Source organism: Physella acuta, unplaced genomic scaffold (genome assembly GCF_028476545.2).
Source record: "Physella acuta isolate Inbredline_101_S28 unplaced genomic scaffold, ASM2847654v3 ptg001368l, whole genome shotgun sequence".
In the NCBI taxonomy this organism is placed as follows: domain Eukaryota; kingdom Metazoa; phylum Mollusca; class Gastropoda; family Physidae; genus Physella; species Physella acuta.
The window spans coordinates 228766-240871 of NW_026732883.1; the positions used below are offsets into that span (position 1 = coordinate 228766).

At 38.5% G+C, this 12106-nt stretch overlaps 1 protein-coding gene across 1 annotated transcript; it reads right to left on the bottom strand.

The window, feature by feature from the left end:
- Window positions 1–463: 463 nt before the first annotated feature.
- Window positions 464–7033, bottom strand: LOC131927044 (procathepsin L-like). The gene is made up of 7 exons (XM_059282700.1): window positions 6968–7033; window positions 6441–6668; window positions 4291–4552; window positions 3422–3522; window positions 1948–2052; window positions 962–1128; window positions 464–689 (listed from the first exon to the last, which is right to left on the bottom strand). The coding sequence occupies exons 2-7, from the start codon at window positions 6666–6668 to the stop codon at window positions 590–592; spliced, it is 963 nt and encodes a 320-aa protein (XP_059138683.1). The 5' UTR covers window positions 6968–7033; the 3' UTR covers window positions 464–589.
- Window positions 7034–12106: the final 5073 nt, after the last annotated feature.

Genomic DNA, 12106 nt, shown 5'->3' on the forward strand with positions numbered 1-12106 from the left:
TGTGGGGTCTGGTTATTTTGGGATGATAAGTGCTGACAGACGTGATGTCATTTATGGATGACCCCCGAAACCCAGTAATCTAACTAGATAACGGGTAGTCTAGTTATTATTAAAATTACAAATACAAATTAAAAGAGGAAAATTAACAAAAATTTCACAATTTCCTTTTTAATGAAATGAAAATATAGTTTACAGCTGGTGCATTTGGTTTAACTGTACCACTATAATAATAGTATCATGTAAATAATTCTGCAATAAGCTATGTCATGGAAAGTTTTAAAGAAAGCAAAATAGATATATGATTAATAATAAAGCAGATGTTTGTGTGTGATAGCAAGGTAAGTTATAGGGGGTAAGTATTAAGTAGTGTGATTGTAAGCTAGATTAGTTATAGTCAGTAAAGATTCAGTATTGTGGTTATAAGCTAGATAATTTATAGGGAGTAAGGGTTTAGTATTGTTGTTGTAAGCTATATAAGTTATAGGGAGTAAGGATTTAGTTTTGTGGTTGTCAGCAATTTTAAGTTATATGGGGTAAAGATATAGGAAAAGTGAGCAGATTATTTTAACGAGAGGAATTCTCATGATTTTTAAACGATTGGGTACAGAGCGTTTGAGGCTATCCCGCAATTGTTGTTCGCGTTTCTGGTCATCTTGATGTAGCCGCTCATTCCCCAAGATTCACCCCAGCTGTGGAAAACAAAAACATGATCCCTGATGTAGAAAACAAAAATTTGACCCCAGATGCATTTAAAAATCATGATCTCGATGTAGAACATGACATCGGAAGAAAAAACAAAATCATTACCCCGGCTGTAAGAACAAAAACATGACCCCGGATGTAAAAACAAAAACATGACCCCAGATGTAAAAACAAAAACATGACCCCGGATGTAAAAACTAAAACATGTATAGACCCCACCAGAAACTAATTCAGAGCCAAAAACAACAGTTTCAAATACCTGTTTTTGACAATCCAGTAGTCCTCACCGCCCCCTCTTCCATAACCCACTACCAGCACCGCATGATCGAGTACTACGCTAGAGCACCTAGACTCATAAAACACACCTCCGCCATACAGCTGGAAGGACTGATGACTGGCGTCTATAGCAACACTGATGGGCCCGACCTATCAAATGAAAATATGAAACGGTGACTGGCGTCTATAGCAACACTGAATATAAAACGGTGACTGGCGTCTATAGCAACACTGAATATGAAAGACTGACTGGCGTCTATAGCAACACTGAATCTGAAACGGGGACTGGCGTCTATAGCAACACTGAATATGAAAGAGTGATTGGCGTCTATAGCAGCAGTGAATATAAAAAGGTGACTGGCGTTTATAGCAATAGTGATAAGCCCAACCTGTCAAAGGAAATTATAAAAGGATGACTGGCGTCTATAGCAACACTGAATATAAATGGTGACTGACGTCTGTAGCAACATTAATTGGCCCGACTTGTTAAATAAACGTTCAAAGATGTCTACAGAAAAGTGTATAAAACCTACGTTTAATAGACTCTATGGGCAATGCAGTACATATATTATACCCAAAGCATTTCACATAGAGTCAAGTTATGGACCACTTCCTTGATCTCGTAAGAAACATTTTTTACTAGCTTTTTACAATCTCGACAGCTTTGCAGCAGTATAACCTAATCCTTCACCTGCTTGTAGCTCCAACCTCTGCTGTAGACCTAACTCTTAATCGTACGATACACTTGCTCATGACCTATCCATGATCCAATTCCTAAACTTAACATAGAGCAGACCCTAAACACCGGATTCAAAGTGTGTAAAATATACACTTGCGTTCGTGTAAATAATAAGAACCAAGCTAGCTTGTCTTATAATGGAATTATTTTTAATGAATAATTCAGCCTAACAAGTTTTTAAAAAGACCTGCCATCAACCAAAAGACATAACAATCGAGGCCGTTACATACCCCAGCCACAGCCTGTTGTAAAGCGAGCTCGTTGCCCTTTTCTATAGTGTTGTAGGAGCTGATTTTTGCCCCCACTGCCGCGCTTGAAAAAGCACAGGCACCTTGCTGGGAAAAAAAAATAAAACAAGAACAAGTCAAATTTAAATAAAATACTTTAAAAAAAACTTTTTAAAAAACCACGTTTTTCTTGTGGACTAAAAAGTAGAAAATAACTATTTACATACATTTGATGACAAAAAACGTGGGTACGTTCACCATCAAATTTCCCGACCCATCTGCCCGACCCACGTTTGTTGTCATCAAATGTATGTAAATAGTTATTTTCTACTTTTTAGTCCACAAGAAAAACGTGGTTTTTTAAAAAGTTTTTTTTTAAGTATTTTATTTTCTCCTTTTTAGTCCGTTGCTACACATGAAAAACGTGGTTTTTAAAAAGTTTTTTATGTAGTTTATTTTCTACTTTATCTAATCACTTGATTAATTATGACTTGACTAAGTGTTTTTAAATACACGGACTAAAAAAATCTTGAGCGACCGATACGCTTTAAACAGAGAAAGGGTGTAATTTACGTTGCTGGCGTGGAGATCTACTCACGAATCACGTGATCAAATCTCCCATAAACAAACAAATAAACGCGAAGCTGAGTTAAAAGGAAAAACGTGTTTATGTGTATTTTAGCATGCCCAGCGTACCAACCGTGTCACCGTTAACAATGTGTTACAGTGTCCGTTCTCCTTTTTAGTCCGTTGCTACACATAAAAAACGTAGTTTTTTAAAAAGTTTTTTTTAAGTATTTTATTTTCTCCTTTTTAGTCCGTTGCTACACATGAAAAACGTGGTTTTTAAAAAAGTGTTTATAAATACACGGACTAAAAATCTTGAGCGACCAGGATTCGAACCTGGGTTGTCGCGGCCACAATGCGAAGTACTAACCACTATACGATCACGGCCAGCGCGCTCACATCGATTGGGGCCGAAGTAACTGTGTCAATAGGGCTCAAGTCTTGTCGGTATCTTTAGAAATCATGTCCTCAATTTTATGGTCCTTGGGGCGTAATTAAATTAAGCTAATTACGTTCACTAATTGCTAGTTTTTATGATTGCATCTGAAATTGTTAGGCGAAAGTAGCATGCATGCCAAATTTCAGGTCTCTAGAGCAATCAGAAGTGGGCTAATTTTCGATGTCAATTTTAACAACAAACAAATCCACACATCCACAAACGCGAAGCTGAGTTAAGAAAAACGTGTTAAAATAGAACAATTTGTCTGTGTTTTATGAAAAAAAAACATTAATTTAATGATGGCATTGTCACATTTTCCCTAAGCAAAGAACACCTGATAAACACTTAGATTACACTTAATGATACTTATGTTTTTCATAAATATAAAAATATATATATAATTCACTCAGTTCACTAATCTTTAACTTCCTACATGTGATGCATCAAATTCACTAATCTATAATTTCCTACCGTAGGCGTGTAAGAATAACTGGCCTCTCTATCAATACCGTTATTATGGATGACGTAATCAAAAGCTTTAGACACGAAACCACCATCGCATCCATTGTTTTCTGTAAAGGTGAGGGCAGTAAAAGCACATTAGAAATGGACATGTTTTTTAAATCATTAACTCATATTTTTAAAAGCCTCCCAAATGAAAACCGTGCTACTGCGTAAAAATACTTTGGCGATAATTAATCCGTAGTTTTAATTTTTCAAAAAGTAAAACGAAAATCATTTGCATTGTTTTGATTTTCATTGACACGATTTAAAAGATACCTATGACTGTAGAGTTCGTTTGGGTAGATAAGCTAAAATCGCGTTAGCGTTAGCTTGCATTATTAGAATGATCGCTGATATCAGGGGTGGACCGGTTGTATCCAAGTGGCCGGGAAATTTTAAAAGGGACCCCAAACCCCAGACTGAAGTTTTTATTCTGCATTTTTTTCCTGAATTTTACGACTTGGTATGACGGAATGGTAAAATGGTAAAAAATAAATAAATAATTTCCGTTTATTTTCATCAAAACACTAAACACAGCACCGTTCATTAGGGCCCATCGGGAATTTGATGTTACCAAACAGTGGTGACTAGTTAAATAATCGACTAAATGTTGCATGTAACGGACCTAAATAGCCGTGAATATGTAGGCCTACATAGTGCTGACCACACTATCCCTTCATATGCCGAGGTCACAGAAACAGGTAAACTCTACTTCACTTGACCCACAGACCCTCAGGCTTAAAAGGGAACTTTTTATTTCATCATGCCCGATATTTGTATGTCTTATGTAAACTTTGTTTTTGATTTTAAAAATAATGTTTTCCACATTTCCCTACCTGTCGAGCAATCAACCAAATTAGATTCGGACAGGCTAACGAGTTCGCCAGTGGCCAAGGCATGTTGACCTTCGATTGACCCGGTCGTGGAGAAAGCCCAGCATGACCCGCAATAACCTTGATCTTTGACATCGGTGACCACACCATATTGTCGCCAGTCGACTGACGAGGCCAGGTCGCGCTTGAATGAACCTGTGGTGACGTTATCGAGTTTCACTGTGATCCGGTGGCGGTTCATCGTTTTGGTGAACTCTTCGTTGGTCTGATAAAATACACGACAAGTTTACAAGCCAGTGTAATCAAGGGGAAGTAATGCACATAATATACAAAGATAATCACTGTTGTAGCCTTCGTGTATCTGAAGAATAATAAAACTTTAGTGATCTCCCCAAAACTTTCTCGAATATTCTCGAATATTCTTATAAAACACTACGAGGAATGGCAACTCGGGATACAGGCATGATTTGAATCCACTTTTGATTACTTTAACTTTTTTAACTTTAGTGATCTCCCCAAAACTTTCTCGAATATTCTCGAATATTCTTATAAAACACTACGAGGAATGGCAACTCGGGATACAGACATGATTTGAATCCACTTTTGATTACTTTAACTTTTTTAAAATACAATAAAATCTCGTAGAAAAAAGAATTGCACGAAAAACAGTTTGTGTATAATAGTGCGGAATGTTATTAGTATTAGATAAATTCATAAGCGATTTTTTAGAAATCGGAAATAGCGTAAACGGAAATTACTCAAAATTTGACAGAAGGCAGAAATTTAGATATTTTACGTACATATGAACTTTCATTTATCTATCTGAAACAGTACTAAAGTTAAAGGCTTTTGAAAAATTAAAAGTAGAATAAGTTCCACTTCCGGTTATCGGAAATCGCTGAAAAGTTGATAGAGAACAACACATTTGATATAATACTTATATATTAAATTTCATCAACCTAGCTAAAGTATTAATAATATTCCGAACTATTATACACATACTGTTTTTTGTTCACTAGGTGTACAATTCTTTTATCTACGAGATTTTATTCTATTTTTAAAAGTTTAAGTAATTAACAATGGCTTAAAAATCTTATTTATATCGTGATGTACCATCTCGTTTAGTGTTATATAAGAATATTCCAGAAAGTTTAGGGGACATCACTCCCAATTGTTTTTTTGCACGATTACAATACGTCGTCTATACTTCGTATACGAGAAACTAAAAATGGAACTCAGGGAAAGAAACGTTGACACGTTTGTACTTTGGTTTACATTATCAGCTATCTATATTGGTGTGGTTGAGCTTTAGAGATTAATAGCTAGCTCAGACGTCTCGAGTTCGGTCGTTATGTCCTAGAGATGATTCACTCGGCACTAATAGATACCTAACTCGTTTTGGTGAAAGTACAGGCTCGAGGTCCAAAGCACAATCTTGTTGTATACCGAGGAAAAAAAAAACTACAGGTAAATTATATTTCACCTGCAGTATTCTGTTTTCTGAATGTAGCTCATATTACTTTATATGTTCAGGAAATAATATATTACCCACCCCAGCTACCTATCTGCATACTTGCTGTACCCAAGTATCTTTAAAAATACCGATATTAAAAAAAACTATTTACCAAGTCAGATTTGGCATTATATGAGTGTTTGCCTTAAATCTACTTCTTTTATCCCGTCCACACCCTCCTACTATATCAGCATATTTGATTCCGCTCTATTTTAGATTCTTCGCATATTAAAATTCCTACTCCTGTTCACCCCCAAAGAACACCAGAATATTTATCTCCCCTTTATAAACATATTTATTTCCCATCTTATAAAACCAAAATATTTATTTCCCCTTACAATATCAACACAGTTACCTGCCATCTCACCATATCAGCATATTTATTTCCCTTTACAATATAAACATAGTTATTTCCCATCTTACCCTATCAGCATATTTATTTCCCTTTAGAATATCAGCATATTTATCTTCCATCTTACCATATCAGCTTTTTCCTAACAATATCAATACAGTTATCTCCCATGTTGCCATATCAGCATATTTATTTCCCCTTACAATATAAACACAGTTATCTCCCATCTCACCATATCAGCATATTTATTTCCCCTTACAATATAAACACAGTTATCCCCCATCTCACCATATCAGCATATTTATTCTCCTGCAGATAAAAGCTTTTGATCCCCATCCTATACAGCTCGTTGTGTTCCTCGATCTTCTTCAGGTTTGCCTGCCAGATGTTACGACGGTTCCCGTCTTCGAAAGGCGAGTAGGTCTTGTTGTGCTTGGCCTTGAAGATGTGCCAATTGTCCTCCGGGGTGGCAGATGTCAATGTCAAGGTCAGAGCGAAGATAGCCAGCACAAACATCTGATGGGCGAGTAAAATCACAGAGTCAAAATACACGGTCATCTTTCCAAGTACGAAACAAAAGTTAAAGGTGTAAAATCGTAGGCAATTGCAGTTTTTTTATGCCTTGAAATTAGCAATTTGACATGAAAATGATTTCACATAACAAACTTTGAATACTATCCAGAACACAACGTCGTTAAAGTCAATTATTTAGCTTGTTTAACATTGCTAGTTATTAACATTAAGCTCTATGAGCTAACTGTTGTCACAAGCCATTATATAGTATAGAATGTTATAAGAAATAGAGCTATACATACCCTCGGTCTCCGTTGGTAGAGCGAGTCAGTGATTCTGATAGGGCTTGTTGAATTCAGTGGTTTCAGTGTCCAGCTCTTGTTAAAGTGAATCAGCAATGCAAGTTTCGGTTTTTTCAATGAGTCCTGCGTTTCTGGGTAATAAACAAGTTGGGGGGGGGGTGTAGAAATAAAACGAATAAAGCGAAAAGAATATATTCAAATGACACTGAGAAATTATATTAGTCGAGTTTAAAAGACTAGAAATTATTATTTTGATAAGAGGGTAATGTAAAATTTAGCGGAAACAAGGAAATAAAAAATGCTTAGAGAACATCTGAAGCATAGTCGTTTTAACACCAGCTTTGATTTAACTTTTATTTATTTTTTATTTCTAGATGACATCTTGCAATTGACCTTTGACATAATTAATATTTTTAAAGTACTGATTTGCTTTATGCTAATCTTAGAGGTCAGACGCTGCCGGCGATGGTTATGTTTTCTCCTATCAACTTCATTAAAATTAATTAATATTTTTGAAAAATAATTATTTTTATTATTATTAACAAGACGTGTTTTGTAAAAACAATCAGTTACACATCATCAACACATCACACAATCAACCCATCATATCATCAACCCATCACAGAATCACACCATCAACTTATGAACCCATCAACCCATCATATCAACAGATCACACACTCAACCCATCACACACCCACACCATCATCTTAATATCTTATCACACAATCAACCCATCACATCATGAACTTCACACATTCAACCCATCACAATTTTACATCATCCCTTAACACTATCAACTCATTGCACTATCAACCCTCATGTAGCAAAGCATTGTTTTTTATCGTACGACGGGTGTTCCCACCGGTAGGTGCTTGACTAGCCAGAGGCGTATCGGCCCTTCCCGGCGCCCGGGGACAAACTTTACACCCCCCCCCCCCCTTAAACTTTCGATTTGCACCCCCCCTCAACCTTTCAATTTATTTTTCCAACCCATTTCGGCGCCCTCTACGGTCGGCGCCCGGGGACATATGTCCCCCCGCCCCCCCCCCCTTCTCTACGCCTCTGTGACTAGCTGTGGCTGAGAGGCAATGACTAGCTGTGGCTGGGACGCCATGACTAGCTGTGGCTGGGACGCCATGACTAGATGTGGCGGGGACGCCATGACTAGATGTGGCTGGGACGCCATGACTAGCTGTGGCTGGGACGCCATGACTAGCTGTGGCTGGGACGCCATGACTAGCTGTGGCTGAGACGCCATGACTAGCTGTGGCTGGGACGCCATGACTAGCTGTGGCTGGGACGCCATGACTAGCTGTGGCTGGGAAGCCATGACTAGCTGTGGCTGGGGGCCATGACTAGCTGTGGCTGGGACGCCATGACTAGCTGTGGCTGGGACGCCATGACTAGCTGTGGATGGGACGCCATGACTAGCTGTGGCTGGGAAGCCATGACTAGCTGTGGCTGGGAGGCCATGACTAGCTGTGGCTGGGACGCCATTACTAGCTGTGGCTGGGGGGGGGGGGGGGGGGGGCCATGACTAGCTGTGGCTGGGACGCCATGACTAGCTGTGGCTGGGACGCCATGACTAGCTGTGGCTAAGAGGCGATAATGATGAGAGCTGAACAACAGAAACACGACAATCTCTTTTCATATAGAAAAATATTCTTCCAAGCCTATTGTGCGTGTCAAATTGGTCGCACCAGGCGATCTTGATTTTTAAAACACATGTGTTCAACAAGACACGTAGGAGTTAGAAGCAGTGGATTACGTTCACGATACACACTGGGATGTATTGAAATGCTATGTGAAAGGAAGGAAGTGTAACCCCTAGATGTTAAAACTTTCAAAAGAAAATAACTTTTAACCAGTGTTTCTATTTTTAAAAGTATTTCAACAAAATCAATCAAATTGGTAATTTTGGTATTTTCTGACATAATAAGATCATTTCTTTCATTAACGCTATGGACGAACTAAACAATCCAAATCCCATTTCTTCTCTCTCTCTCTCTCTCTCTCTCTCTATATATATATATATATATATATATATATATATATATATATATATATATATATTAAATCCGACTGATATAATGTTACATGTTCACGACAACACAAGTACATTATAAGTATATCATACTACATATACACCAAAAGTACATAAATTTACATGTATACCTCAATAGACAACACAACATGTACACAAAGCTATATGTACAAGTGTAAACGAGTACGCTATGACCAACAGCAACGTGCTAACACGGATGCACCATACCTAGTTTTGTCGAAGAAACTCTTACCAAATTTGATAGCTGTATGATTCGTAACTTGTGTTGATATCCTCTTGTGGTGCGACAACGTGTATTTATAGTGGTTTGGGTGCTAGCATCAATGAACATGCACATTTAGCTAATGACCAAAAATATAAGTTTTTTACTGCGACGTATCCAATAGGTACTACGTTGCTCACCCAATGATCAACACATGTACATAGAATGGTGGCATACGCAAGATAGTTTATTAAACGCCCACGATAATTCTAATTAATTCTATTTTACTTGTCATTTAATTAAGCGTAATTGCTCTAGGACATTAAATTTACCTGATATGTAAATTTAACACCAGCAGCTATAGCACACCATTGACGTAGAGAATAACAACAAAAAAAACGCTTGCAGCTAATACATAGACAGTTCTCATCAGTAGGGGTTTCACAAAAGAATCATTGAAGAGAAATTTCACAGTCCAGTGGTAGATCTAGATCTTGTTTTTGCTTTACACCAAACTACCGATCGTTGAGTTATATTGTTAGGGTCAGAGGCGTAGCGAGGGGGGGGGGGGCGGGGTGTGCGGACCGCATCGGGTGACACCATTTAGGGGGGGGGGGGTGACACCAAGGCAAAAAAGAGCAAAAATATATAGAAGAAAACTTGAGGGGGTGCAAATCAAAAGTTTGAGGAGGGGGGGGGGGGTGAAAATCGAAAATTTAAGGGGGGGGGGGGGGGGGTAAAATCGAAAGTTCGAGAGGGGGGGGTGGTGCAAATCGAAAGTTTGAAAGTTTGTCCCCGGAAACGGTCGCTACGCCTCTGGGGGGGGGGTGGCACCATTAAGTGCCACACCGGGTGACATCCGACCTCGCTACGCCATTGGTTAGGGTAGGCATCCAATGGGTGATACTGTAATGTAATAGAACCTCCTAATAGAGTCCACCCAAAAGCGGATGGGCTTAGTGATGACCACACTCTACCTGAATTATTACATGGTAATCATTTGTTAAATGATATGCAGTTAGTGCATTGTATTCAGTCTTTGGATTATGCCTCGTTTTGAATATAATCGTCACAACCCTAACTACTCCATATATGCAGGACCTTACAACTAAATCACACCGCCCTGCATTCAATAATTCAAGCTTTGCTTTTTAGTTTTTTACAAGCTTTTTAACTTTCTTCCTCATGCTTTGTGCTTAACCCTTTTTTTCTGTCGTGCTAATGGGTGGAAACCAGAGGCGTAGCTAGGGGGGGGGCGGGGGGGCGGCCGCCCCGGGCGCCGACCCTATGGGGGCGCCAAAAGGGGTGGGAAAAAATTTTTAAAGCTGATTTTATGCTGCAGTTTTGAATTATAAACTGTCTAAGTTAAGAAATGTAATGGCTACAAGCCTTTACATACTGATTTAACTGTTTTCTACCTCGACTACTAACTGTAAAACATATACTCTTAAGAAACAGTGACCGGCAAAACCGCTTTGAAGCTTTTCCTAGATGGGGGGGGGGGGGGGCGCTTTTTCGAGACTTAAAACGGAAGAATTTACACTAGATTGTTGAGTCGATAAACGTTACCGCTATTAAAAGAAACCAATTGTATTAAAACGTATTGTACGATTGTTGAACTGTAAAATACGTCAGTGACTTTTATCAAGATGGTGCAGGGGGCGCTTTTAGGCTAAATAAAATAGCAAAATGACACAGGATTCTGAGTAAACAACCTTTAGCTCTCAGAAAGAAACGAATTGTACTGTGCATTGTATAATTGTGTAACATTTTTAAAAAAAAAGTCAGTTACGTGAAAAACCGCTCTACAAACTTTGTCCAAGATGGTTGTGATGAGTGTGTGTGGGGGGCGCTTTTTTCGCTAACAAAAATCGCAAGTATTTGTACTGGATTGGTGAGTAGATAACTCTCTTAACACTTAGTAAAGAAACCAAGTGTATTAACGCGTAATGTACAATTTCAATAGCTAGTTTTGTTTTAAAAAAAGACGCGACTAGTTCTTTGTAAGATTCTTACGATTCTCTCAACTTCAACGTGAGAGATCAGATACTTTTGATTGATTGCATTACATCTTACCTGGATCACTGAACTATATTAAAGAGAACTAAATATCACGGATTCTTGAATCCCTAAGCCACTAACCACCACTTTTTTCCATGCTCTTATTTCATTCTCCACTGTCTGTAACCTAGCTCCAAGCTATACAGTAAAAGAGACCACATTTAGTTATAGATCCTGATTGAATTTTTTTGACCATGCATTTGAATTCTACTTTTTCTTAGAGTGTTAAAACGCGTTTTATTGCTGCTGATTATAATCAGAACGTCATGGGCTATCATTAAATTGATTGTTACTGCTTCTTCAATCAATACAATTAGTTCTGCATTTGTTGTTGACGTTGTGCGAGCAGTGTTTCTTCCAGACTTTTTTCTCCGGGGGGGGGGGGGGGGCACTTGAAATTTTCGAGGGGGGGGGCGGTAGACTTTCTTCGAGGGGGGGGGGGCGGACACTGTTAAACGTATATATTTTCTATATATAAATTATATAAATTTCATTTCGTTCGAGAGGGGGGGCGGTAAAAAAATTTCGGGGGGCTTCGCCCCCCCCCCCCCCCCGAAGAGATGCCTGGAAGAAACTCAGTGTGCGAGAAGGCAGGGCAAATCTGCGAAATCCAAGACTACGAGCTGTTAACATCCGTTGGATTCAGTTTGTTTTCTCTAGCTTGTTTTGTCATACCATCAACCAATCAACGAAATACCCATGTCGTATTCCAATGTGAACAATAAATATTTCTGATAACTTCTTCTTGTATGTCACTTGTGTGTCCTTACTCTAACAAACTTCGAATCCAACTATGTACCATATCACAA

Excerpts from the sequence above, each read along its gene's own strand:
- LOC131927044 (XM_059282700.1), bottom strand. The coding sequence starts at position 6,668 with ATGTTTGTGCTGGCTATCTTCGCTCTGACCTTGACATTGACATCTGCC. Across the intron at positions 4,553-6,440 it reads AGAATAAATATGCTGATATG|ACCAACGAAGAGTTCACCAA; the intron begins GTGAGATGGGGG and ends GTATTTTATCAG. Across the intron at positions 2,053-3,421 it reads GTTATTCTTACACGCCTACG|CAAGGTGCCTGTGCTTTTTC; the intron begins GTAGGAAATTAT and ends TTTTTTTCCCAG.